The following is a 25,231-nucleotide window of genomic DNA, read 5'->3' on the forward strand; positions in this document are numbered from 1 at the left end:
AGAAACCTACTCCAAGAGAGTAAGGGGTTGAATGAGCACAGGTCATGAGGCCCTGGGGCTGACCCTCCAGGATGTACAGGCTAGTTAGGGTAGAACTTTGGCTTCAGGGGGTGCTCATCAGAAGGAAAGAGACAGCAGTGATTGAAAAAAGGGAACAAGGCATTTAGCACTCTGAATTTGAAATTGCCCCTTTAACAATCAGTAATAATATTCTATCAGTATATATTACATATAATTATATTAATGTATAATTATATGATATACCAATATATAAAAATCAGTAATAATACTATAGTACTTAAAGCTTGCAAAGTGCTTTATAAACAACTCCTTTTATGCTTGTAACATCCTTTGGAGACAGATGCTATTATCCCCATTCTGCAGATGAAGAAACTGAGACAGACAGTGGTTAAGTGACACCTGCCCAGGATCACACAACCAGTCAGTATGTGAGGCTCTGTGTGAACCCAGGCCTTCCTGATTCCCTAAAGGCAGCTAGCTGGTGAAGTGGCTGGAGCAATGGGATTGGGGTCAGGAAAGCTTGAGTTTTCAAACTGGACCTGGGTTTGTCTTTGGGTAGGTCACTTACTCATTGTCTGCCTTGATTTCCTCACCCAAAAAATGAGGATGATAATAGCATGTACCTCTCAGAGTTGTTATGAGCACCCCTAACCTTTCCCTTTTCTCCAGGTCTTTCATTCTATCTACTGTGCCACCTAACTGCCTCTTGAAGGCTTATACCCTCTGGGTCTGTTTTTTGTCCTGTGTCCCCCTGTAATCAAACATAGTGGTTGGACACTGCTCAGAGTCTTAGGGGGGCTGATGTCTAGCTCTGTCCTAAGAGTCTCTGCTGGCACCAGAGTCTGATGAAGGCAGAAGGTGTCAGAACTTCTCTTTATCTGGGGACTCTTGGACTTGGGGGAGAGGTTAGCATTGATCCCAGGGGGATAGCTTCTTGTCTCTCGTCTGGAGCATTCAGGGCCCAGGGCCAAACTCGTCCCCTGTGTCAGTTGCACATGTATTCTCCCTGCCTCGGTACCTCGCTCCTCAGATTCCCTGTCTTTCCTCCTTTTTGCCTGCCTGCTCCCATTCCCTCTCAAGTTTTCCTTCTGCTTCTCTCCCAGGCCAAATGATGAGCCTGGCACAGATTATCAGGGTGACTGGCAACACAAAGGATATGGCAGCCATCATAGCCAGTTGCCATCTAGTAACAGTGGTTATAGTTGAAAGTGTAGAATCCTCTACCTTCTGCTGAGGCAGAATTCTCAGAGCAGCACAAATCTGTCCTCCAAAGCCCCTGAGAAGGACCCCTCTCCCACCCTTGACTCTCTCTGACTTGGGGGTGCTCTGAAAGTAAGTTTGTACTCTTAGTTGGGCAAAGCAAAGCTCCATCTCTGGGTGAGAGCATCTCAGCTTCCTCACATGTTCTGTCTTTGTGGCACTGAGATTCTCAGGTATTTGTAGGCTGGCAGCAGCTGCCTTGTGGCCTCTGATCATCCTTGTTACCTGTCTAGAGTTATAAACTACCCATTCCCCTACTTAACAGAGGCACAAAGAAAAATCACCCACCTAGTGAATGAAGGTCATGGCACAGAATAAATTTAAGGCCCTCTGATTGTCTGGTATTTGCTCATATCATTTGTGTTATTTACTCTGAGTAGCTGACACCAAGGTCGGACAGAAAGAAATTTGGGGATCCCCAAGTATTATTACTCAAATCTGCTGGGGGGGGGGACGGAGATGGACCGGAACAATAGGATGGAGTTAACTGCCACGCCTCTATTTTCCTCTCAAATGGTGGAGAGAGCATGTAGCAGAGGAAGGTTTTGGGATTGAGGTGACTAAAAAGAAATTGACTCAGTCTTCCCTTTTCCATGTGCCCTCTTCCCCTCACCATCACCCTCACTCCCCCCAACACACATTACCAGCAACCTCTTTTCCTCCCCTGCCTAATCTTGGTAGGTTTTTTTATGACTAGCTGGAAAACTGATGTTACAGTCTCCAATCAGCATATCCCTACTGGCCTCCTGACAAAAAAGCATTTTTTCCTTGCTCTTCCTATCCCCCTTAGAATGCTAGGAGCCTCCAGCCCTCCACAGGAGATTCTCTGCTGTGCACTTCCATAGGTAGCGCTCCCCAACAGATAATAAAGCTAGAACCCGGGGAATAGTGACCCACACCTTCTTGAGATTCGAACCAAGAGTGGGTCTGACATTGACATTCTTCCCTCTCCAATGGTTAAGCAGTAGCCTGTTTTGGGATCCTTTACCTTAAAGTAGGTAGATGGAGAACATTCAGAGAAGGCAGAAGCTAAACATAGATCATGTCACTGACCTGGAGTGCTGCTCTGTCCCTCCGGTCCCAGTGGTCCCAATCTCTGTCCATCTCCCAGAACTTTGTGTATTTGACCAAGTTGGCTCAGTTCTAGAAATCTCCATTAAATCTTGTTTGTACCCAGAGTACCCTGCAACTTCACTATCGCCTTTGGGTAGCAGATGAAAAGCAGGTGGCTCCTGCCTGGCTTTGCTCAGCACTCAGCATTGAGCAGTGCAGTGCTTCCTGAAAAGATTGGTGAGGGGCAGAATACTTTCTTGCCTCCCTAATGGCTGGCTCACGCCCCAGAAGAACCTCATTAAGTCAGTGGCTCCTGTTTACTATCCTGTATGAAAAAGCAGGGAACAAGCATAAAAGGAAAACTCTGGAATAGGAGCCTTCTTTGGCCCCTTGGTACGGGGGTGGGGGGTACTGGGAAGATGAAGGACTTGCTCTCTGCTCATCTGCCTGATCCCCCACATCTGACCCATCACCTTCTCCTTCACTCCACAGTGTTACCGAGATTTGGCCCTAGTTAGTCGGGATGGCATGAACATCGTCCTCAACAAGATCAATCAAATCTTAATGGAGAAGTATTTGAAACTGCAAGATACTTGCCGTACCCAGGTGAGGCTGAGGGGGAAAGCAAAAAACAGATTTCTGTCAGAGGAGCCTTTGGAGGGGTCTCGGGAAGGAATTGGGAGGGCACAGCTCTTGCCTCAGTGTACCTGAGTACTGATATGCCTCAAGATCAGCTTTGTTTCCATCTTTTCAGATTTCACTTTCCAGTGATCATTTTCTCTTTCTTGTAGTTGGTGTGGTTGGTCCGGGAATTGGTGAAAAGTGGAGTTCTCGGAGCTGATGGTGTCTGCATGACATTCATGAAGCAGATTGCAGGTGAGTCTTTGTGGGGAGCTAAAGGAAAAAAGGAGGATGGGAGGAGCCCAGGAAAGTGAGGAGGTAGGGTTGTTGAAGGAATTGAAGATTCATTAGCCTTCTTCCTTATGATTACAGGCATCTCTTTGTAGCTAGATTGCAATAAAGGGTTGATTTAACATCTCAGGGAAGCTCCTAAAGTTAGCTTCTGCCTAGGTTTCCCTTCCTTTGTCCTGTTCAGGGTCCAAAAGGAGACTTCTTGTCCACTGGCGGCAACCATTGCCTCAAGGCTTCTTGGTTGACCAGGAAGGGAATGTTGATCATGCCCTCAGTATTCCCATTACTTGGCAAACTCCACCTCCATGTTCCTGTCCCTCCCGCTTGTTAGTTGTGACGTCTGTTGGGGGCTAGCCAGCAAAGGGACACACCATGTCTCTGTGGCACAAAACAGACCTTGACATTTAGGTTTATATTTTGTTGTCAGCATCTGTGCCATCTGTCCCAGATCCCCAAGAGCTAAGCAGGGCAAACCACGTAGGCACTGTAATTGGAAAGGTCTGCCTTTTCCATTCACCCAGATCCTCTAGGATGCACACTCAGGCGAGGTGTGTAAACTTGGAGGTGATCCTGACATTTCCCTAGTTTGACTCACGTGCTTCTCATGTGAGTTTTAATGATGGGTGCCTTGGGTCTTTTCTGGGTACCTTGACTTGTATCCAAGACTTTTTGGACATTCAATACTTTTTTGGATTTTTGGTTTTGTTGGGGGCAGAACAGGGTGGAAGGGGCATTTGGCATCATTGTGATAGATAGTTTTGTTCTATCAGCCTCAAGATTTTAGTCTGGTTTTTCTGCATGTTTATCCTGCTCTGAGAAATGAAATGAATGCCTCCCTAAAGGCACAATAGAATCCATAATACCCAGAAACACATCATAGCTTGTAGTGAGGCTAGACAACAGGACTTGGGACATCTGGATCCCTCCAGTCTGCAACTGGAACAAACTACCTCTGCTGTGCTATTTGTGTGTCAGCCAATATATTCTTTTTTTTTTTTTTTTTCCCCCTGAGGCTGGGGTTAAGTGACTTGCCCAGGGTCACACAGCTAGGAAGTGTTTAGTCAGCCAATATGTTCTTGAGTTTGATTCTCACCCAGTCTGAGGCTTCTGGATCCTTTTTCTACTATCACGTTTGTTCCATTCTACCCTGAATAGGAAAGTCTGGCTTCCAGGAAAATTCAGGTCCCTCCTTAGTTGATTCTCTAGAGCAAAGAGTGAACAAAGTATCTTAACACTCACTCATGAATGAAGTTACAGATTAAGAATTCTGGGGTCAGGAGATCGCCTTAGCCGAGTCCTAGTCTCTGTGTTTGGTCCTATTCTGGTTCTCCATTTTCTCTCTCCTTTGGGGTCAGGTGGAGATGTGACTGCAAAAAACATCTGGCTGGCAGAAAGTGTTCTGGAGATCCTGACTGAACAGAGGTAGAGTCCAACCTGTGGTGCTGGGCGGGGACAGTGGAAGCCAAGGGGATATAAACTTGTAGGATTAAGAAGAGCTGGAGGAAAGGGAGAAAGCAAGAAGTTTTTTGGGTGTGGAGGAAAGTAATTGATGAGTCTAGCAGCAGGGATGAAGGGAGCGGGGAGCAGCATCCTTGCCAAAATACCCCTAAGCCCAGAAAAAACCAGTTTAATCTGATAAGGGTTTATTTTTGATCCAAACCTCCTTGGAATGTTTGTCTTTAGGTGGGAGGGGGAGGGAATCCAGCTGGGTGCCAGTCATGGCACCCAAGCGTGATAGGTACCAAGCCTGCCTTCCTCCACTACTGTCAGCCCCATGGCCTTCATAGCAGCATACAAGAGGCCCCTTCACCTGCCTAGGGTCAGCTGTGACCCTGGGCAGGAGCAGTTAGTACAGGGCTGTTTGTAAAGCTACTATGGAAGAGCAGATAGACAGCCAGTGAGACCTGACTTCAAATTATGCTTGATTTGTCTATAAGTCACAAGGAGGGTGCTGACCTATTCCAGTAGAAGGAGTTTCCTTATCTGGGAGTTGTTCTCTGTGGCAGTGCAATCTGGTCTAGTCCCTTTTTGTTTGAAAGGGTCCAGATTCCAGAGAATTTAGTCAAGACCTTGTCAGGAGAAGGCATGGGAGCACTTTGTCTGGGCTTTTCTCCCCACAAACGTGCAGGGCCAGAAACATGGGTATTTATCCATGGCTGACCCTTTGATTTATATATACTCAGGTCCTGGGGTCGGAGGTCAGCTCCCTGGCTTCTGTTTCCCAAGCTATGCATGGAAGCCATGATAGCAAAGGATTAAAAGGTAGAAACTGGAAGGACAAATGCCTACTTTTTAAGTCCTCCTTTCCTTAGTAGTCCGTTCTTGGTACTGTTTGGGAGAACAGGGCAATAATGCTAGGAACTCATGAACAGCAAGACCTTAAGCGGCTTCTTTAATAGTCAGCAGGTTCCTCTTGGGCATAAAGTTACCTACCTCAGGACTGCAGTGCAGTGCCACCTAGTGCCCAGTCTCAGTGCACTTCGCCCCTTGAGCTCCCACTCTGGCTTCTGGCTGCTGAAGACTGGCAGGTTTTCTCTCTAGTGTCACTCTTTGTCTGGGTCTCTCACCTCTTCCTAGTGGCTGTTTCTCTTGGGTTCTGATCTGATAACTTTCTTCTCTGATGGCCTTGTCCCTAAGATTAATTATGTAGATGATAGAGCTGACATGAAAACATCTCTATTCAACATTTTCACCATCCATATTTCCCTTTCAAGATTTGTTGAGACTATGGTATGAACAGGAGAAACGGGTTCCCCAGTGTCACTTACTGATGCTTATATTCACAAAACAACCAAAGAAAATCCGAGTTTTGTCTCTGTCAGGATGTTCCTTGCTTGCATTAAATCTTTTTTGTCCTGTTTTCTGACAGAATCACTAGGTCTTTTTCCACTTTCTTTATTGAGATATAAGAGAGTTAGGACCCAAGGCCCTATCCAGAGAACCGTCTTGGTTTTTGTTTTGTTTTTGTTTTTGTTTTTAGCTGTATCAAATAAGATTTCTTCTTTTTTTTAATAGCTTTTTATTTTCCAAAATACAAGCAAAGGTAGTTTTCAACATTCACCCTTGCAAAACCTTATGTTCCAAATTTTTCTCCCCCTCTCCCCCATTCCTCTCACCCTCTTCATCAAGACAGCAAGTAATCCACTATAGGTTAAACATATACTTCACTTCTAAACATTTCAACATTTATCATGCTACACAAGAAAAATCAAATCAAAAGGGGAAAAAATGAGAAAGAAAGAAAAAAAAACAAGCAAGCAAACAACAATAACCAAAAACTTGCAAATACTAGGTTGTGATCCATACTCAGTCCCCACAGTGTTCTCTCTGGGTACAGATGGCTCTCTCCATCACAAGTTTATTGGAATTGGCCCGAGTCACCTCATAGTTGAAAAGAACCAATATCATCAGAAGTGATCATCACATAAAATTGCTGTGTACAATGTTCTTTTGGTTCTACCCACTTCACTTAGCATCAGTTCATGTAAGTCAGAGAATCTTCAATACACAGTTAATAGAGGTTAAAAGGAGCTTAATATCTTCTTTCTGGCCCGTCTTTGCAAGGATCCCCTGTCTTCCCTTTCTCCTTACTCCTCAGTATATCAGCAAACAGCCAATTCTCATCATCTCTTCTCTCCAAGGAATTGCCCTGACTCCTGGGAAAATAGGGCTTGGCTACCAAGATTGTGTTCCTCTTTTTAGCTGGTGATTTAGGGAGAGTGACTCACTCACTGTCTGGGGGGATGGAATTAATGGCCTTTATGGTCTAGAGCAAGCACTGCTTGAGACAGGGATGATGGATGGGGATACCAGACTGGCATGGTATGTTCCAAGAACAAGGGCACTGTCTAACTTCCAAGGAAGTCCTAGGATTGAGGGGCCCAGCAGCCTCTGCAGTTTGTTCTAGTAGTAGTAGTTTATTTTAACCACAGAGTTATGGAGGGAATGGGGGTGATGGAAATCTTTAAATGGGCTTAACACTGTCTTTGTTTCTCCTTACACTACTTTGCTGTGGATTCTTTCTGCTTTTAGGCTCTAAACATCTGGGTAGTCTAACCCCAGAGGAATGTAGGGGAAGCATCTGAATCCTCAAGCTCAGTAATCTATGGAAAACATCCTAGGAGAGCCTCATACTGCTAAAGCCCCCTTGAACCTCTGTCCTCCCCCATACTTATATCCTCCATTCTTGCCCTCAGCAACAATATCTACTGTGGATAGAGAGCCAAATAGAAAACTATAATGGGAAAAAATAGGAAACACAGTCTCTGCCCTTGAGAAACTTGAAGACATGAAGATAACTTAGAAAGCAGCAGACAGACAGTCAGCTATATCATAGCTTATGGGCTAAGAAGGCCTGATTCTCATCTAACATTTTTCTTCACTGGGTACTAGACAGAATGAATTAGGAAACCCTAGAATTGTGGGTAGGGAGCTGTGAAAATATCTGGGCAATGCTGATACCAGGGGGGAGGGGGGACATCCTAGAAGCAAATCTGCTGTATTTGAACTGTATTCAGGAGTGTAGGCAGATCTAGACAGGGCAAAAGTGCCATTGTCCTGCCTGCCTTTCTGCCTCCCTGCAGAGAGTGGGTGCTGAAGAGCAGCATTCTCATTGCCATGGCGGTGTACACCTACCTAAGGCTCATTGTAGACCACCATAGCACACCCCAGCTCCAGGCTCTTCGGCAAAAGGAGGTGGACTTCTGCATCTCACTGCTTCGGGAGCGGGTAAGAGAGCCAGCCCAGGGTAAGGACACAGAGGCAGACCCATACCTCATCCCACCCCACCCTCGCCCCCCCGACAGAGAAAAGGGGCAAGGAGCTGGCTCCATCAAGCTATATTTAAATGGGGAATCTGTCCTAAGCAAAAGCTGGGAAAGACTTTTTCAGTAGCCAAAGACCTCTGAGCCTTTGATCTCAAACCCCAGCTCTCGATAGTCAAGTTCAGGAACCCAGATCCTGGGACCAGCAGCAATCATCCAGCTTTACTGCCCTCCCTTCCTCTTTTCCTCCCTGGAACATGCTGTTCCATCTTCCCTCTAGCAGGTAAACAATCTGTGTTCTCTCCCCCACCCCCTTTTCCCTTTCCCCCAAGTTCATGGACTGCTTCATGATTGGCCGGGACCTGGTGCGCCTCCTGCAGAATGTTGCTAGGATACCAGAGTTTGAGCTACTATGGAAAGATATTGTCCATAATCCTCAAGCCTTGAGTCCCCAGTTCACAGGTAAATAACAATTGGAACATGCTCTAAGTGAGAGCGGGAGAGGTTGAGACAAATTCACGTGGGTTGGGCAGAGTCAGGGTGACTCCCAACCTGACTGTACTAGGTGTTAATTTTGCCAAGGGAAAAAAGTAGAGCAGAGAACTGTGATTACTCCTTTTCCAGCAAGTCTTTGGCTTGGGAGGTGAGCTGCTGGCTTGTTCCCAGGTTCCTTCTCTGGTCGGCAGGGGTGTTTGGAGGTCAGCACGTGAGGCTGAGTCAGTGAAGGGCTAGTCTTGGCAAGGCCTTCAAGGGGAGGAGGCCCCCTCATCTTAGCAATATTGTCTCCAATGCCAGGGCCCCGCCTGCCTAGTAATCTCTTTGGGGGAAGGAAGAGTCTGTTGCCTCTCCCAGATCAAGCATAGACCTAGCCTTGTCCCCTTCCCCTTCTAATCTCCAAGGTCCCAGTTTACTCCCTGAGCACAGAAAGAGCCAAATAGGGCTTGGACTTTAGTTGATAATTTCCTTCTCCCCTATCTAATATTAGGCCAGTGTTCCAAGAGCTAGGAAATCATAAGAGACTAGGAGCACTAGCACAGGCCAAGTAAATCCTTAGACCTAAATGCTCAGTGCTGTTAGACTTGTACTGGACCTCACCCTCCCAGAGAAAAGATGGAGTTGTCTGATCTCCTTTGATCTCTGACCTCCCCACAAGGCTTCAGACTGGGCTGCAGAAGAGCTGGAGAGAGGCAGTGCTAGTATATATAGTAGTGAAGTTTCCATACAGTACATGGCGATACATGTCCTTGACCTGCCTTCTCCGGCACCCTCACTCCACCCCCACCCCATTCTTCTCCTTGGAGTTGACACTGCTTGGCCCTGTGGAATGTGCTGACTTTGCTTTCCCCAAAGACAGCCTTTGCTTAGTAAAGGGGGGGGGATGCCTAGCCTGAGAATCCTTTGAAGGAAGCACTTCCTCACTCCCTTCTTTAGCCTCAGGCAGCTTGCTTTGGGGCCCTGGCCCAGCAATCCAATTTTCCTTCCATTCCTTTGGACTCTCAGATCTCTGTTTGCTTCCCTTGGTGCAGGTGTCCTCCAGCTTCTCCAGTCAAGAACGTCCAGAAAGTTCCTGGCCTGCCGTCTCACCCCAGACATGGAGACCAAACTCCTCTTCATGACATCTCGGGTATGTCATGTCACGTACGAGCTGTCCTGGAAGAGGCCCTCACTCCCCCTGCCCTCCTGGGGCCTGGAGTGTGGGGCACAGAGCTCCAGGAGAGAGTGGGGAAAGATCACTTGGGAAGAGATGGCAAGACCTGTAACTGGGGCCTTTTGGATTCCCTCGATGAATGTGAATTCTCAAGAGGAATTAATTCCACCAAGATGTAGCCAATTTGAGTGATTGAAGCTATCCAGGAACCCAGCTTTTCCTTCTCTTCCTCCATTCTATTTTCTTTTGGGGGACCCTTTCCCCCTACAGATTGGAGGCAAGAAGAGAGAACTCTGAGGTTTTTAGGGACATTTAGGGTTTAAGTTATCAGGCAGAGATGATGACAGGTTTACCCATCCTTTGGAAGACCCCATAGATCTTTGAACAGTCTGCATCATCATTATCCATATAGCGCTGTAGTCCTGTGCCATACAGTGCTCTAGTCCACACAGGGTAAGAAGAAATCTTTGCTACATTTGCGCACACACACCTCCCCTCCTTGAGATCCCTTAGTGTGTTCAATGTTGACACAAGTAAATCAAAGAAAGTGATCTTGTGACAAAGGAGAAAGGAACAGGATAGCCAAATGTTGAAGGGATGCCTCAGGGGCAATGTATTAAGCACCTGCACTTCTAGAGCACTTGAAAATTGCAAGGTTTTATACCATCCTGCTAGGTGGATAGTGCAAATGCTCTTGTCCTCATTTTACACCTGAGGGAACTGGGACCCAAAGAAGTTCTATGACTTTCCAAGATTACCCACAGAATCTGAGTCAGAATGTATTTTAGAACCCACTCAGGCCAGCTCTTGGCTGAACAGGAGCCTGTGTTGAGGCTGTCTCTTGCCCAAGACTTCCTTTCTGTACTCATCCTTATTAAATAAAGCCCCTGGTTCTTTTCCCCTGGGGCATGTAAAACTAGGCTGATCTCTTTTCCTGTGGCAGATCTTCAGCTACTTGAAATGTCCTACCCTCTCTCCCTGCCTCCCTCCCAAGTGTTCTCTTTCAGGCTAAACAATCCCTGTTGCCTCAGTTAATGATTATGTGGTATTTTCAGTCCCACCACCATGACAGATAATAACTCAAACCCAGATCTTTTGATATAATTCCAGTAATTTTTGTTCCACTCTGTGCTGCCCAAACAGTATTTCATCATGGTGCCTGAATCATAAGAAGTACATGGTGTGAGGTTGAAGACAAAGAAGGATAAATACATCCTTGGCATTTAGAGTGAAACTAGAGAAGTCTTCAACATGTACCTCATTCATCTTAAAAGGTGGAAGGATTAGTGAACAGTTATTTGATGAATTTAAAAAGTTGAGAAAGCTATCTGAAGTCTTGGAGCAGGACCGAGCACAGCTTGGTATGTCCATGGTCCCCCTGTGGCCGCTTCCCTGCACCTCGTGTCCCAGTTTCCTCTTGTCCCTCTCTAGGTACGGTTTGGCCAACAAAAGCGGTATCAGGATTGGTTCCAGCGGCAGTATCTATCCACCCCAGACAGCCAGTCTCTGCGCTGTGATCTCATTCGCTACATCTGTGGGGTGGTCCACCCATCCAATGAGGTGCTGAGCTCAGATATCTTGCCTCGTTGGGCTATCATCGGCTGGCTCCTGACCACGTGCACGGTGAGGAACTTGGCGGGGCTGGGATTGATGTGGGATAACCCAGGGTGGTAAAGGTGCCCCAAGCTCCTTCATCTTTGTGCCCCGACTTAACCCATGTCTTTTTAAGCTTCAGGTGTTGGTCTTGGTCCTTTGACCCTTTTGCTGTCCTCACACTTTTAACATACCTCCTAGCTTTAACATACTGTTCTTCAGTCGCTCTAAATTCTTCCTCTTTGTTCTTTGTTCCTTTTCAACCTGTTTCACATCATTTCTTAGCTTCTTTCTATCAGTCCTTCTTCTGTCTCTAATCTCTTATACTCAGTTTCCTTCCTTTACCTCTGTCCCTCAGAACACTTGCTTGCCTGCATTCAAACTTTTCTTCCTCTTCTGCCAGTATCCCCCATTGTTCCTCCTAAGGATTTTGATTTTGTCAGGTTGAGTTCCCCGATTCACTTACTGTTTGTTCCCTAAGGCATCCTCCTATTTCTGATACAGGAGTCACCTACTCCAGACTCTTAGATCCTTAGCATCTGTCCTCCTCTCTGCTGTCCTCTTCCTTCTTCCTAAGCACAAGATGTCCCTAATGGGGACCATCACCTTCCCAGCTTTCTCCCTGAGGCTCTTGATGTGATCTTGTTGCTGTTCTCCCGACCACACTGTCCCTTTTTGACAAGATTTCCATATGTCCTTCTTGAGATTGGTCAGTCAGTCTCCTTGCTCAAGTCTCCCCTCAGGACAGCCCTGCTTGGGAATAGGTGAAGGGGAGAATCCATTGAAGGAAGCACAGAGTGTGCACACGACCCTGGGGGAGCTCTGAGGTCCAGCCGCTCCTCCTCTCACCGCCAGGGTGCTGCTGAAGGACCAGTGGGTAGGGCGAGCTTGCTGAAGACCTTTGTTATATGGGCCTCAGCTCCCTAAGGCACCAAGACCTCAAGGACAGCAGGTCCACAGATGCCCATGTATAGTACACATGCCCAGTGTATCTTTGTCTACACACGCACGTGCAAGGGTCCAAGTCGGTTTCCTCATGTCCTGGGGTCTGGGCTCTGATCTTAGACATCCTGTTACTTCCTGGAGGTGGGGAGAAGAGGGAGTCAGGCTGCCCTCCATTCTCTCCTCCAGTCCAATGTTGCTGCCTCCAATGCCAAACTGGCTCTGTTTTACGACTGGCTCTTCTTTAGTCCAGACAAGGACAGCATCATGAACATAGGTATGTGCCATGTTATCTCAGCATGCATTGAGGGGTGGGAAGGAGAACAGTTTATCTAAGAACAATTCCCAGGCCCTTGGCCCATTGTGAATGCTGAATTGTCATAATCTTCCTTCCTCAAACCCTAGCCTTAGATAGAGAGAATAAAGAGGAAAAACACTGAGACAAAAACCACTTTCTTGCTTCCATCCCACCCCATTTCAATCCATATGCTAGGAAAATGGGGAGAGAACTGGAGAACTTGGGACCTGCCTCTGTCAGACTTCAGTCCCTCGGATGGTGGACATTAATTTGAGAAATTTATTGTTGTCTCTTCTTGGGAAGAGAGAAGCAGGCCCTGACTTGGGGCTGTGGGACTGGGGTCCTTTTTTATCCCCTTACTTTCTAGAACCAGCCATTCTGGTCATGCATCACTCCATGAAGCCCCACCCAGCCATCACTGCCACACTCCTGGACTTCATGTGCCGGGTAAGGAGGTGGTTCTCTGCCCTTCCCCATTCAGTGTGTCTCACCTTTCTGATGCTTTCTCTCCTAGGGCTCCCTTAGCTCTCAGACAGGGAGGGGCTCTGGGGTTTTCTTCCCAGATGAGTGAGCCTTCTCCCTAAACATGATCTCCTCAGACAAATGTCCTAATGTTCCCAGCTGCCCCAACTGGATGAAGGGGCTGGGGAAAGAGCTCCCTTAGCAGAGGGTCCTTGACGGTTCTCTGTTTACATTCTTTCCACTATTCTTTCCACCTAGATCATTCCCAACTTCTATCCCCCACTGGAAGGCCACGTCCGACAGGGTGTCTTCTCTTCTCTCAATCACATTGTGGAGAAGCGGGTCCTGGCGTAAGAGACATGGTGACAATATTGGGAGTTGGGATGGGATCACAGTGTGCAGGCTAAGGACATGCCCCTGCTGCCAGAGCCCTGAAAAGGAATGTCTAGGAGCTCCCCTTTGCCCTGTGGCAGTGTAAACAATGGTGGTCTTCCTTCCCTCAACTGCTGGGCCCTTCACCTGATCCCCTCTCTGCTAATCATATCAGGGTACCCCAATACCTGGATCCCCAGGGTTGTAGTCATTGCTGCCAAGTCCTAGGCAGACCTTGTTTTATATTGATAGTTTGTGTTTGGCTTTTGGGGGGTGAAAGGAGCCATCTTAATCTGCTATTCTTCACTTCTGTCCCATCAGGCATTTGGCCCCCCTGTTTGATAACCCTAAGCTGGATAAGGAACTTCGTGCTATGTTGAGAGAGAAGTTTCCTGAGTTTTGCAGCTCACCCTCCCCACCTGTGGAAGGTATGGCCAACCCCCAAAAATAGAGAAAAGAGATTATCAGGATTTCTCTTCTAGAGATAATCTGCTTTCTGTTTGGCGTGGGTTTTTTGCCTGTACCTTCATCATACTTCTTCCATCCATCTTTTCTTTCTCTCCCCCTTCTCCATCTATCTTGCTGTTTGGCTTTCTTTAGTTTCCTTCTTCACTTTTCTTTGTATCCTCTTGTCTTTTCCTTATTGAGCCTCTGTCTACTGTGTGCACACATTTTCCCTTGTTAAGGATCATAGTTTGTCAGTGTCTACTCAATTTTGCTTGTTTTTCCTTCCTCCCTGACTTTCACGGGCATTAGGAGAATGGCCACCTCACAGGGAGACGTTTGCAGAGCCTTATCTCAGACTCAGTCAGAGGCCATGTTCTCCCTGCCCCTAGTCTTTTTTGGGTGAAGGCTTTCACTAGGGAAGTATGTCCAGACTGTTTCTCATCTGTTTCATGCTTCCTGCCTCCTTATTTTTTTCCCTGCTCTTTATTTTTAATAATCACCTTGGAAAACCTGAGCTGGCCACCTAAGGAGCATGTTCCATGCTTGCTTTTTTCTGACAAAATCTCATCATCCACCTTAACTTATATTGTCTGCCTATGGGCACTAATGAGATCATTAAAATATTAAAAGTATTCTCTCAAGGAGAATCGCAGCCTTTGATCAGGAAGAGCCATCTCTTCTTCCAACGCTGATGAGTTTTGGAGGGAGGGAGCCCAATAAGATCCCCAAAGAGCCTTAAGACTCAAGCATACTTTTTGTTTTCCTCCTCCAAGTTAAAATTGAAGAGCCAATTTCCATGGAGATGGATAATCACATGTCAGACAAGGATGATAATTGCTATGACAATGCTGAAGCAGCCTTCAGTGATGATGAGGAAGACCTCAACAGCAAAGGTGAGGTTAGCGGTGTTTGCTCTTCTTCATCCAGGTTCTCAGTGCTCAGAGGGTCAGTTCATACTATTGCTTGAGAGCCCACGTGCCACGCAGAGTGCTGGGCCCTATGGAGAGATACAGCAGAAAGTCAGGAAGTTTAGAGTTCAGAACTCTTCATGAGTGTTCAGTTACATTTTCAGCATCTCCTATGGACTGTGTGCTGAGGACACAGAGACAAAAAGAATAACATCCTGACCTCAAGTGGTTTACATTCTGTTTGAAGGAAATTACATATCCATTGAAAATGAAGTATAAAAAATAAACCCAGTAAATTCTGGGAGTAGGGGGGATGGAACGTTAAGACTGGCATCTTGAAGGGGGTTGATGGGAGCTTTAAAGGAACCTAGGGATTCTATCAGGTGAAAGGATGGTCTACCTTCCAGGGCAGACACCTAGATGGAAAGTAGTTTGGGGGGAGCAGCAAGAAGGCAATTTGGCTGGAACGTGACATGTAGGGAGACGGATATGCAGTGAGACCAGAAGGTGGGCTAGGGGTTAAAAGCCAAACTAGAGGTTAGAGGGAGCCACCAGTATTTCTTGAGCAGGAAAGTGACCTGGTCAGACTTGTTTTGGGAGCTGTATATGGGAAATGCTCTGAAGAGGGGTGACAGGAGGAAGGGAGATTATTTACAAACATTCAGAAAATTGCAAAGGAATTTCAAGGTTTTAAACGGTGAAGGAAGTAATGGTTGGGATAGAAGTCAGAAGGCGGTTTCTCTGGGATTTCCCTTCCCCTTTGTGCTTTCTGCTGCTTGGGTTCTCAAAGGATAGGACCTGCCTTTTTCCCCCCACCAGGCAAGAAGAGGGAATTTCGATTCCACCCCATCAAAGAGACAGTAGTGGAGGAGCCAATTGACATCACCCCTTACCTGGATCAGTTGGATGAGTCTCTGAAGGACAAAGTTCTCCTCCTGCAGAAGGGGAGGTAGGTGACTCTCAGAGCCTACCCAAACAACTCAGAGGATGGGCTTTCAGCCCCAAGGTGTGTATAGTGGGGTGGAGAAGTCCTGTTGGAGTATCGTCCGCAGTCTGGTAACAGACAGTATTGGGGATTTAAGGACCTCAGAGATGGAATCCTTTATGATTGATGCTGGATTGATGGGGGCCATGGAGCCTGGCTCTCCTTCACTCTTGGTCCTCTGCTCCCCAGCTTCTAGAGAGAAAGTTTGTGTGTCTGTGTATGTAGTCTCTGTGTGTCCCTTCCCTCTCTCAAGTCTCTATTTTTCTTCTTATTTCTTTACTACAGTGACACAGAGGCTCAATGTGAAGTCATGCAGGAAATTGTGGACCAAGTCCTGGAAGTAAGTAGTTAGGGCCCTCCCAGGGTGAGTGCGCCCCCCTCGGCCGAGCAGGCCTCCCAGAGCCCATTCTCTAGACCCGGCCTGTCTTTGGCCTCCTTCTGCAGGGACAGAAGTTCCGTGTCCTGGTGTCTATCGTGACCCCTTCTTGGCTTGTTTCCCCCTCAGGAGGACTTTGATTCGGAGCAGCTGTCTGTGCTGGCCTCCTGCCTCCAAGAGCTCTTCAAGGCCCACTTCCGAGGAGAGGTGTTGCCTGAGGAGGTCACTGAAGAGTAAGTCAGCCTTGCTCCCCTGGGCAGATAGAGGCATTTGAACCATAGAACCTCCTACCAGAAAGGTGTTTTGTATCTAATTTATTACTGCTATTCAGGTTAATAATATCACTGTGTATTTGTAATTATTAAGTGCCTACTTTATGCTCAGCATGATATTGACAAAGAGGCACCACAATCTCATCTCAGTATTCCTGGCCCTGATGTTTTGCTGGGTGAAACCGGCCCAGCCTAGAAAGAGAGTTCCTTGAGCCCGACTTCATTTTCACCTTTGACTCCCACCCTGAGAAAGCTGCCATCTTGGCTTTGATGGGCTGCAGAGGTCTCTTTCATGAGTATGTCTTGATAGGGGGTGCTTTTCCCTCCTCTTCCCTCCTCTTCCTTCCTTCTACCAGGAGACTGTGGATCCTGAGGAATGAGATTCTAGGAGGAAAAAAAGGGAAGAAATTCTGCTAAAATTTTTCTCACAATCTGCCATTGCTAGCTCAGGGGAGGGGCAAATTCTAATCTCCTTTACTCCCCCACACATTCTCTAACCCTTAATCCCACCATTCTAGGTCTCTGGAAGAATCAGTGGGGAAACCCCTATACCTAATATTTAGGTAAGTTTCCAGTTCTAGGAGGACCCCGCCGTCTGCTGTCTCCCTAGTTCTCTCATCCCACCCCAGCACTTCTTGGCCAGGTGGGCTCTTGCCTTACTGCTGGAGTGATGCGATCCTCATGGGGAGGGAGCAAGGAATGGGACAGAAGGGATTTCAGGAGATCTTTCATTAAGGCTTCTGTAGCCCCGACCTCCTTCCCCCTTCCCATCAGGAACTTGTGTCAGATGCAAGAGGACAACAGCAGCTTCTCTCTGCTCCTGGATCTCTTGTCTGAGCTCTATCAGAAACAACCCAAGATTGGCTACCACCTGCTCTACTACCTGCGGGCCAGGTGAGGGTGGGAGGGGAGGTAAAGGAATACCAGCAAAAGCTTCACCCACTTCCCCCGGTGCAGATCCCCTGTTCAGCTTTCCTTTCTGTCTGGCCCTAGAATGGGGGGGGAGAAGACCAGAGAGCTTTCCCCTGTCTTTGACCCCAGCCAGTGGCCAGTTTGCATGATGGTGGTCCTGGCTCAGGCACCAACCACAGGAAGACACAGGGGCGGGGACTCCCTTCCTGTCCTTGGCAGCTCCCAGGCATCTGACAGAGATAAAGGTTCACCAGCTCAGATCAAGGGCATCGACTCAGAGAGGACTGGAGGCAGGGCTATTGTGGAATGAGTTTTCTGGATCAGGAATGGCGGAGGCTCCGGGGTGGGACTTTGGCCAGGGTCACATGGCTTAATCCTTGGGGGTTTTACAGCAAAGCAGCCGCAGGGAAGATGAACCTCTATGAGTCGTTTGCCCAGGCCACGCAATTGGGGGATCTTCACACCTGTCTGATGATGGACATGAAGGCCTGTCAGGAAGATGATGTCAGGCTGCTGTGCCACCTCACTCCTTCCATCTACACAGAGGTACCACCCGTCCGCTCCCGTGGCCCAGAACCTCCAGGCTTGGGCCCCCTGGCTTTCCTCTGGTTTCTTGTCCCTCTCCTCTCCTGGGGGTCACATGCAGACCCATCATCCTCCCCTCCATCCTCTGAGAGTTGGGTCACAAAGGTCCCCATCCTCAGCCTCCACCACGGCATCTGTGCTGCCGTGAGCATCCTGGGTCTTGTCCCTGGATCCCCTCCCCCTGCCCTTCTTCTAGCCCCAAGAGTGGAGGGCTACCGCTCCCTGCGTTAGGGGCCTTGCATGCTTCCATTGGCTCAGTGCCCCCAGCAGACTAGGAAGCCTTTGGGCTCATACAAAGTTTTGGGGAACTAGGATATGGGAGAAAGTATTGGTTCTTGGTGGAAGTTCCCTGGAACAGGCAAAAGGGCATAGAGTGTGGGCACAACAAGGGGAATAAGGGCCTAGCCGAGAGTGAGAGGGACCCTTCCAGATTCCCTGTAGAAGACTTAGCACTGCAGAGGAGGCCTTGCCCACCTTGTTCCAACCTGCTGCCCCGCCTTCTCTGGTCTGCAGATGAGGTGCAAAAGGGATCAAAATGTGATTTCCCTCTGCCCTGGCCCTCTTTGGTTCTTTCTGGAAGAGAGATGCACCTCTTCCTCTTCCCTCTGGACTAGCCAGAAAACCCTGCTGTGGTATTCTTTCTCTTGCCCTCTCCCCAGCTTCGGGTCTCACTCACCTGACCTTTCTCCTTCCTCAGAGAAGGAGATTCCATCATTGGGAATATTTGTACCAGAATGAGGAAGGGGAGAGGGAACCTCTCTGGACCTCTGACTGACTCTTTTCTTTTCCCAGTTCCCAGATGAAACCTTGAGAAGCGGAGAGCTCCTCAACATGATCGTGGCTGTGATTGACTCAGCCCAAGTAAGTGACTTTCTGGGGGTTCAAATGCTAGGCTTCTCTTTAAAACACATGCAGACAGACACACACCCCTGTACATAGGGAAGCACCACTTTGCCCCTCCCCTTTGGGAGTGCTGTGGGATGTTCTGGGGCCTTTCTGTAGAGAGGATACCAAGAACAAAGCACTAGGAAGTAAAGTCTCAGCAGCCCCTCTCTTTTCAGCATCATCTGACACCTGGGACCCCTCTTCCTGATTGAAGGGTTTTGGAACTATTTGGGGAGGTCTGCCTCTCTCAGTTGAGCTTGGGCTGGACAAAGTTGATTCTTGTTCTTTTTATCACATTCCATACCCTAAGGTCACAATGGTGTGTAGGGAGTTTGGACTCTGTCCCAGGCTTGTACTAATACTCCATCGATTAGCTAGTCCTTCATGAGGCATTCTTCCTTTTGTCCCCGACACCTCCTGACACCCAACACTGAACCACCCCTCTTGTCTACACTGGCTCAGGCACGAGCCCAAACTACCATAGATGGTTCTGAGAGTTGGGTTCCCTGAGGGTGACTTAGAGCTGTTTGTGGGCCGTGTGTCACAAGCAGTCTGTCCTCAGCATCTTCTGTAGGGAGCCACACGAGGCCTTAGAGAAGGGACTACATGTCACAGAGTGACCCTTCTTCCTTCTCCCAGCTGTGTACTGGTGATATAGTGATGTCATCCATCCAGTCCTTTCCAACAATTGCCCTGTTAGGACAGCAGAACTCAAAGAGAACAACAGGGCCTCAGCAGCAGTTCCTTTCTTCCCACCCCTGCCTTTTGCCAGTCTTCTACCACCCCCCACCCCCCAGTGAGACTGATGCTAATGATGCCTCTTATCTTTCCTATCACCACCACCCCTTCCTACTCAGCTGCAGGAGTTGGTCTGCCATGTAATGATGGGGAACCTGGTCATGTTTCGAAAGGATTCTGTTCTCAACATCCTCAGTAAGTGACCACCTCCTGAGTCTTTCTGGAAGCAGAGAATTGGGGTTGGGCAAGATGGCAATTCCCATGGGCCTTTTGATATTAGGAAGGAGGTGGAGAGAAGCCAGGTAGGGCACTCGCTCTTGCCTTTGTCTTGTCACTGAGTCTGCTTCTACTCCATAAAATAGGAAGAATTTGGGAATTAAAACATGACTGTAAGCTTTGTCTCTCCAGTTAGTGGAATATAACCATAGAACAACTCTCTCTCTCCCTTTCTCTGTCTTTCTGTCTCTGTTTCTCTCTCTCTCTCTTACACCCATACGCGCACACACAATTTTCTACCTTGCTGCAGTCCAGAGCCTAGACTGGGAAACTTTTGAGCAGTATTGTGCCTGGCAGCTCTTCTTGGCTCATAACATCCCCTTGGAAACCATCATCCCTATTCTGCAGCACCTCAAATATAAGGGTGAGTACATAGACTAGAGCTTGAGAAGAGAGTGGGTGTGGAACAATCCAGACACATCCTGGGCTTAGAATACTGGATTACATTTCTAGGGGCTTGGATGAGGCTTCCCTTCCCTTAAGTCCCCCCATCATCTACAGTCATTTCCAAATACCCCTTCACTTTTCAAGTGACTCACTTTTCCTGAGGAATGGGCTGGCTAGAATGTGATGGAGGTGGGACCCAGTGAAGTAGTTACTAAAATATAGGCCAAAAATGCAAATTGATTTAATTGAAAAAGGAATGGGATAGAATAGGGGTTTTTTTTTTCTTTTCCAAGAACTTCCCTGTTTTTTCCAAGTTATAATTGTTGGACACACTTATTGGATGGATCCCTTTCATTCTTTCTCTCCTTTCCCTCCTCCAATTCTTTTACCAATATCTAAATTTTCTTCTGCAGAGCACCCCGAAGCCCTATCTTGTCTGTTGCTTCAGCTCCGGAGAGAGAAGTGAGATTCCTACCCTCCAAACTTCATTCTTTATAATCTCTGGGATACCTGTCCAAGGAAAAAGGGATTGAGAATTTTTTTTCATCTATATCTTGGGACTATATCTTGAGGATTAGTGTTGAAAGAGGGAGAGTGCCTATTCAGTTCTTTTGGCATGTTTACTTCCTCTGTCTGTTGGGGATGACTTTTTTCTCCCCCTCCCCCCAGATGGCTTATAAACAGGCAAGCTCCCCCTGGGATTCCGGTTTCCTCTCCTCTCTCGTCCCCTGCCCAGCAGAGGCTGCCCTAGGAGGTGGAGACCGGACATCCCTGTTTCCTGCTACCACAGCAGTTCTAATCATTGGTGGCTTCCCCTCTCTCTGTCTCCTTGTCCTAGGGCTAATCCAAGGGGAAGAAGGGTCAGGATGAAGTGTCATTCTGCTTCCCTGCCTCCTGTGCTCCCTCTTTCCCTCCCAAATACCTGCACAGCTGCCCTTGCCCAGCATCTTCTTTGGGCAGGGAGTGGGGTAGGGGTCTTCTCAGAATGCTCCCCTCATACCATGGAGGCAGCCACTTCATCAGCATTTCCTTCCTTCTACTTTCTCTTTCCTCCACGCGGAGAGTTCTGAAGGAAATGGCCTCAGGTGGAGAATTGGGGTCTCCCCTGTGCTCTCCCCTGTTCCTCAGTACAGCCCTGCACGGCTCTCCGGGGCCTGTCTCTGCCACCCTCAGGATTCCCGGGGCTCGTTTTGGGAAGGCTGGACTGAGCCCCAGACATCCTTCCCAAAGGGGATCCCAAGGAAGAGTCGGGGGCAGGACATGGGAAAGGGCGCTTCACCCATTAGAGCCAGGAGAGAGCATGGTCCGGTCTTCCCCCGTGGGTGACTTACCCTCAGCTTCCAGCTCTTACATCACGGCTTGGACTCGGGACTTCTGAGCTCTCTTGTGCCTGCGGTCTCCCCGAGGCTGCCTCTGTCTTATTGAGGGATTTGTCCAGTCTTCCAGCTGAGAGCCAGGAGGAGAGCCGGCTCCCGAGGGCCCTCTCCAGGGCTTACCCGCTGTATCACTGATGGGGGAAAGGGAGGGGGAGCAGGTTTGGGGACGAGCTGGTGCTTCCTGAGATTGTCCTCTGACCCCCCTCCTTTTCTGGCCTCTGCTGCCTTCTTCAGGCCCAGTGAGGAGATGGTGAAGATGGTCCTGAGTCGGCCCTGCCACCCGGATGACCAGTTCACCACCAGCATTCTCAGGCACTGGTGCATCAAGCATGATGAGCTGCTTGCGGAGCACATCAAGTCCCTGCTGATCAAGAACAATAGCCTCCCCCGAAAGCGGCAGAGGTGGGGTGCTTGGAAGGACCACCCCCCCTTCTCAGAAGCCCCCCACCAAGACTCGGCTCCCTGTGACCTTCCAGTGCTCTGGCCTAGGCAGGCCCAGTGCCCAACACGGGCGGCCTCCACCCCTGGACCTCGGAGGCTTCTCCCCGCTGCCCAGTCCACTTAGTTAGGAAGCTTTGGAGGGCTCCTGCTTTAGCACCACCCCTCCTAGCCTGGGTGGTGGGGGACCTCTAGTGGTCTGAAGTCACATGGCACCAGAGCCTCCTACTTGGGGAATCTAGCTGCCCAGCACTCCCCTCCTCCCCCCTCCACTAGTACCTCCTGTCCTGCTAGGCCTGGGGCTCTAATCCCCAAGGCTTGTCCCTGATCAAAAGGGAAAATAAAAATATTGGGCAGAGATTTTCCTAGGAGGGTCACGGCCCCAGCCCCCAGTCTGTCCCTGGGAGGGGCTGACTGTGTCTCATTGCTCCTAGCTTGAGAAGCTCCAGCAGCAAGCTGGCCCAGCTGACTCTAGAGCAGATCCTGGAGCATCTGGACAACCTCCGGCTCAACCTGACCAACACCAAACAGAACTGTAGGCCTCCCCGGGCTCATGCCCTCCTGCCAGGCTTCACCCCGGGGGCCCTCCCCAGCCTCCCCTCTCCTTTCCCCTAACTTCCCCCACCTTTCCATTCCCCTCACTCCTCTCTCTTCCCCATTCCCCTTTTCAGTTGGGTGTCAGGCCTTCACCTCATCTGGGACAGGGGAGAGTGAGAGCCTCGAGGGCAGGTTCTCCTCTGACTGAGGGGTCCTTCCTTTCCCTGCTGTCTGCCCCCTGCAGTTTTCAGCCAGACTCCGATCCTACAGGCTCTCCAGCATGTCCAGGCGAGCTGTGATGAGGCCCACAAGATGAAGTAAGTCTCCTTACTCTGGGGGGTAGCTGGGGGGGGGGGCGATTCCAGCTAGCTGCAGGACAGCAGACTGGGGAAGGGGCCAGGGAAGGGGTTGGGGCAGTGAGTGAGAGCAGGGGCACCTGCAGACTGGCCATCCAGGCTGGGGCCTCCCAGACTCCTCCAGCCTGAGCCCCACATCCCCCTCCCAGGTTCAGTGACCTCTTCTCCTTGGCTGAGGAATATGAGGATTCTTCCACCAAGCCTCCCAAGAGCAGGAGAAAGGCCGCCCTGTCCAGCCCCCGCAGCCGAAAGAATGCCACACAGCCCCCCAATGCGGAGGAAGAGTCGGGCTCCAGCAGCGCTTCGGTGAGATGCTCGGGGTGGGGGCGGGCAAGCAAGGATGGGGCACGGGCTGCCAGGGCCACCTCACAGCCACCCTCCGTCCCCTTCGGCTTTGTTTTCCAGGAGGAAGAGGACACAAAACCCAAGCCTACCAAGAGGAAAAGGAAGGGATCATCCGCAGTGGGCTCGGACAGTGACTGAGACCTACCTACCCTTCCATCCCCCTGTCCCCCAGGACTTCTTAGGGCTGCCCTCCCCCTTTTCCCTACCGGAAAGTCAAAGGTTAATAGAAGCTTGTGGGGTCAGGTCTTAGCTGCCCTCTCCCCAATTTTCACATTGGGGGAAAAAGGGGGGAACGCTTTTTGATCTAGTTCAGCCCAAACAGCTGCTGCCCCTCGCTTTCCTGCCGAGCCTGCCCTTCCCTCAGGACAGTATCGACCCCTTGTCCTATCCCGCCTCCTCCCAGGGCCTCCAGGCTGGGCATCTAGCCCTCCCACATGGACACCTGGGTCCCTGCTGAGGCCATTATCCATTCAAATCAGTGATATGTTGTGAGTCCCCAGCTTCCTGCAAAGCTGTTTTAGCAGAAAAAAGTGACTGCCTTAAAGACAGATCAAAATGGAGAGTTTTGAGTGTTCCCCTTTTCAAGCATGCTATGCTAGAGGCAGGCAGATTTTCCTACTCTTGTGTCTGAATGAAATGAGCATTTCCTCTGTGAATATGGCTGCTCTGGAGCACCAAAGGCTATGTCCTGGCCTGGAAAGACTCCCAGGCTTTGTCAGCTGGGGGTGAGCCTTGGAGGTGCTGTGTGCTCTCACGTGTTTCTTAGGTCCCTGGGAGCCCTGAGGAGGGGGCCGAGGGAGGGGCTTCAGGGTTTGTGTGAGCTAGCAGTCCCTGGGAAAGTGTTTCTCTTGGCCCAAGTGTGGGGCAGGCTGCCACCACGGGGAATGCCCAAAGAACTCTAGAGGCTTCTTTGTGTACATTGCCCCACCTGGGGCTATCTGAGGAGTCTCTGGAAGGACTGGGGAAGAATGGTCCCCTTTCCACACTGGTTCCTCTTCTCCCTTCTCCCCCCTCCCTCAGCCAGAGACATTAGTGTTTTTAAAGGTGTTTTTAAATGACAATAAAACCAATGGGAACCTGTTTTGTACAAAAGCCAATGAGCCCCAATGAGCCCCCCCTGCCTCTGGCCCCTGCTAGAGGCCTGGTTTCTTGTCCACCCTTGCCCTTAGTTATTAGGGATGCTCCAGTTCAGTGGCCTGGACTCGTGGAGTTGATCCCCAGCTATCCCAGGTGGTTTCTGGTCCAAGCTCTTACTTGTTTCTTCCTATCTACTTCATTCTTTGCAGGCCCTGTTCTGCCTCTGTTGCTTTTCCTCTTGTTCCAACTTACTCATCCAAAGAGTGGCCAAGTGCATATTACCTGGGTGATACTAGGCCTATGAGGGATGCACTCAGAAGCTCCAAGTTCTCCAAATGGGCCTTTGGGGGGGATCCTGCCGGAGCAAAAGTTAGATGATGTATCGCTGCCTAGGATGCCATAGGCCTGATCCCGTTAAAATTGTCCCGAGACTTGAGAATTCTCCACCTGTGGTTCCCTTTTTCCCAACTGATAAGGCAAGATTGTCCGCCTCTGGGTCATCCTCCAGGTTCTGAGATCGGAGCCGGAGATGGGCCGGGCCTCTACTCCCTTTTCTAAATCTATAGACACCGGGTTGCCCTCCACCGACCTTAGCGAGGTTGCTTCCTAGCAGCGCCAAGAAGAGAAATAAAATGCCTTTGGGCCACTTTAAGGTTCATTCTACGTTGACCGCCGACTAAGTGCTGGAGACCTCGGAGAATGTGGGCAGCCTGAAAGCCCTTCCAAAGACTTTTTTTTCCTTGGAAAGCTATCTCGCCTCAGCTCTTCTTCCCGGGTTTCCTCTGCCCCAGTTAGAGCGGGGGGAAACCACCCACTGGTTTACCCCAGTTAGGATTTTTTCCTCGCTGCCGGGAAGGAGGGGCGGACTGGCCCGCTCTGGGCTCCCTCCTCTCAGCTCCCAGCTCACCACCACCTTTCCCCTACTTTCTGAACTGAGGCTCCACCCGGCCTGGGGGCTGCAGATGTTGGCAACTGGGAGGAGCCAGGATACAGAGTTTGGATTTGTA

General features: G+C 49.3%; 1 protein-coding gene and 1 long non-coding RNA gene across 3 annotated transcripts in view; one reads left to right on the forward strand and one right to left on the reverse strand.

Annotated features, from left to right (window-relative positions):
• INTS3 (integrator complex subunit 3) overlaps positions 1-24,239 on the forward strand; it is a 35,416-nt gene extending 11,177 nt beyond the window's left edge. For both annotated transcript variants that reach the window (XM_074262136.1, XM_074262137.1), the window contains 27 exons: positions 2,827-2,940; positions 3,126-3,210; positions 4,602-4,668; positions 7,830-7,974; positions 8,342-8,471; positions 9,536-9,633; positions 11,089-11,280; positions 12,382-12,469; positions 12,858-12,937; positions 13,211-13,302; positions 13,646-13,752; positions 14,545-14,664; positions 15,499-15,628; positions 15,950-16,004; positions 16,170-16,273; positions 16,831-16,875; positions 17,087-17,206; positions 17,617-17,770; positions 18,602-18,670; positions 19,552-19,627; positions 19,959-20,072; positions 20,509-20,557; positions 21,706-21,873; positions 22,344-22,444; positions 22,691-22,763; positions 22,952-23,108; positions 23,208-24,239. In XM_074262136.1, the coding sequence (XP_074118237.1) occupies positions 2,827-2,940; positions 3,126-3,210; positions 4,602-4,668; positions 7,830-7,974; positions 8,342-8,471; positions 9,536-9,633; positions 11,089-11,280; positions 12,382-12,469; positions 12,858-12,937; positions 13,211-13,302; positions 13,646-13,752; positions 14,545-14,664; positions 15,499-15,628; positions 15,950-16,004; positions 16,170-16,273; positions 16,831-16,875; positions 17,087-17,206; positions 17,617-17,770; positions 18,602-18,670; positions 19,552-19,627; positions 19,959-20,072; positions 20,509-20,557; positions 21,706-21,873; positions 22,344-22,444; positions 22,691-22,763; positions 22,952-23,108; positions 23,208-23,285 (2,811 nt within the window). In that variant the 3' untranslated portion in view covers positions 23,286-24,239. The remainder of the gene's footprint in view (positions 1-2,826; positions 2,941-3,125; positions 3,211-4,601; positions 4,669-7,829; positions 7,975-8,341; positions 8,472-9,535; positions 9,634-11,088; positions 11,281-12,381; positions 12,470-12,857; positions 12,938-13,210; positions 13,303-13,645; positions 13,753-14,544; positions 14,665-15,498; positions 15,629-15,949; positions 16,005-16,169; positions 16,274-16,830; positions 16,876-17,086; positions 17,207-17,616; positions 17,771-18,601; positions 18,671-19,551; positions 19,628-19,958; positions 20,073-20,508; positions 20,558-21,705; positions 21,874-22,343; positions 22,445-22,690; positions 22,764-22,951; positions 23,109-23,207) is intronic.
• Positions 20,369-25,158, reverse strand: LOC141539400 (uncharacterized). Its single transcript, XR_012481290.1, has 5 exons — positions 24,672-25,158; positions 24,507-24,579; positions 21,427-21,602; positions 21,018-21,161; positions 20,369-20,605 (listed from the first exon to the last, which is right to left on the reverse strand). It is a non-coding gene; the product is annotated as an uncharacterized LOC141539400 (long non-coding RNA).
• Positions 25,159-25,231: the final 73 nt, after the last annotated feature.

This window comes from Sminthopsis crassicaudata, chromosome 4 (assembly GCF_048593235.1).
Source record: "Sminthopsis crassicaudata isolate SCR6 chromosome 4, ASM4859323v1, whole genome shotgun sequence".
Taxonomy (NCBI): Eukaryota; Metazoa; Chordata; class Mammalia; order Dasyuromorphia; family Dasyuridae; genus Sminthopsis; species Sminthopsis crassicaudata.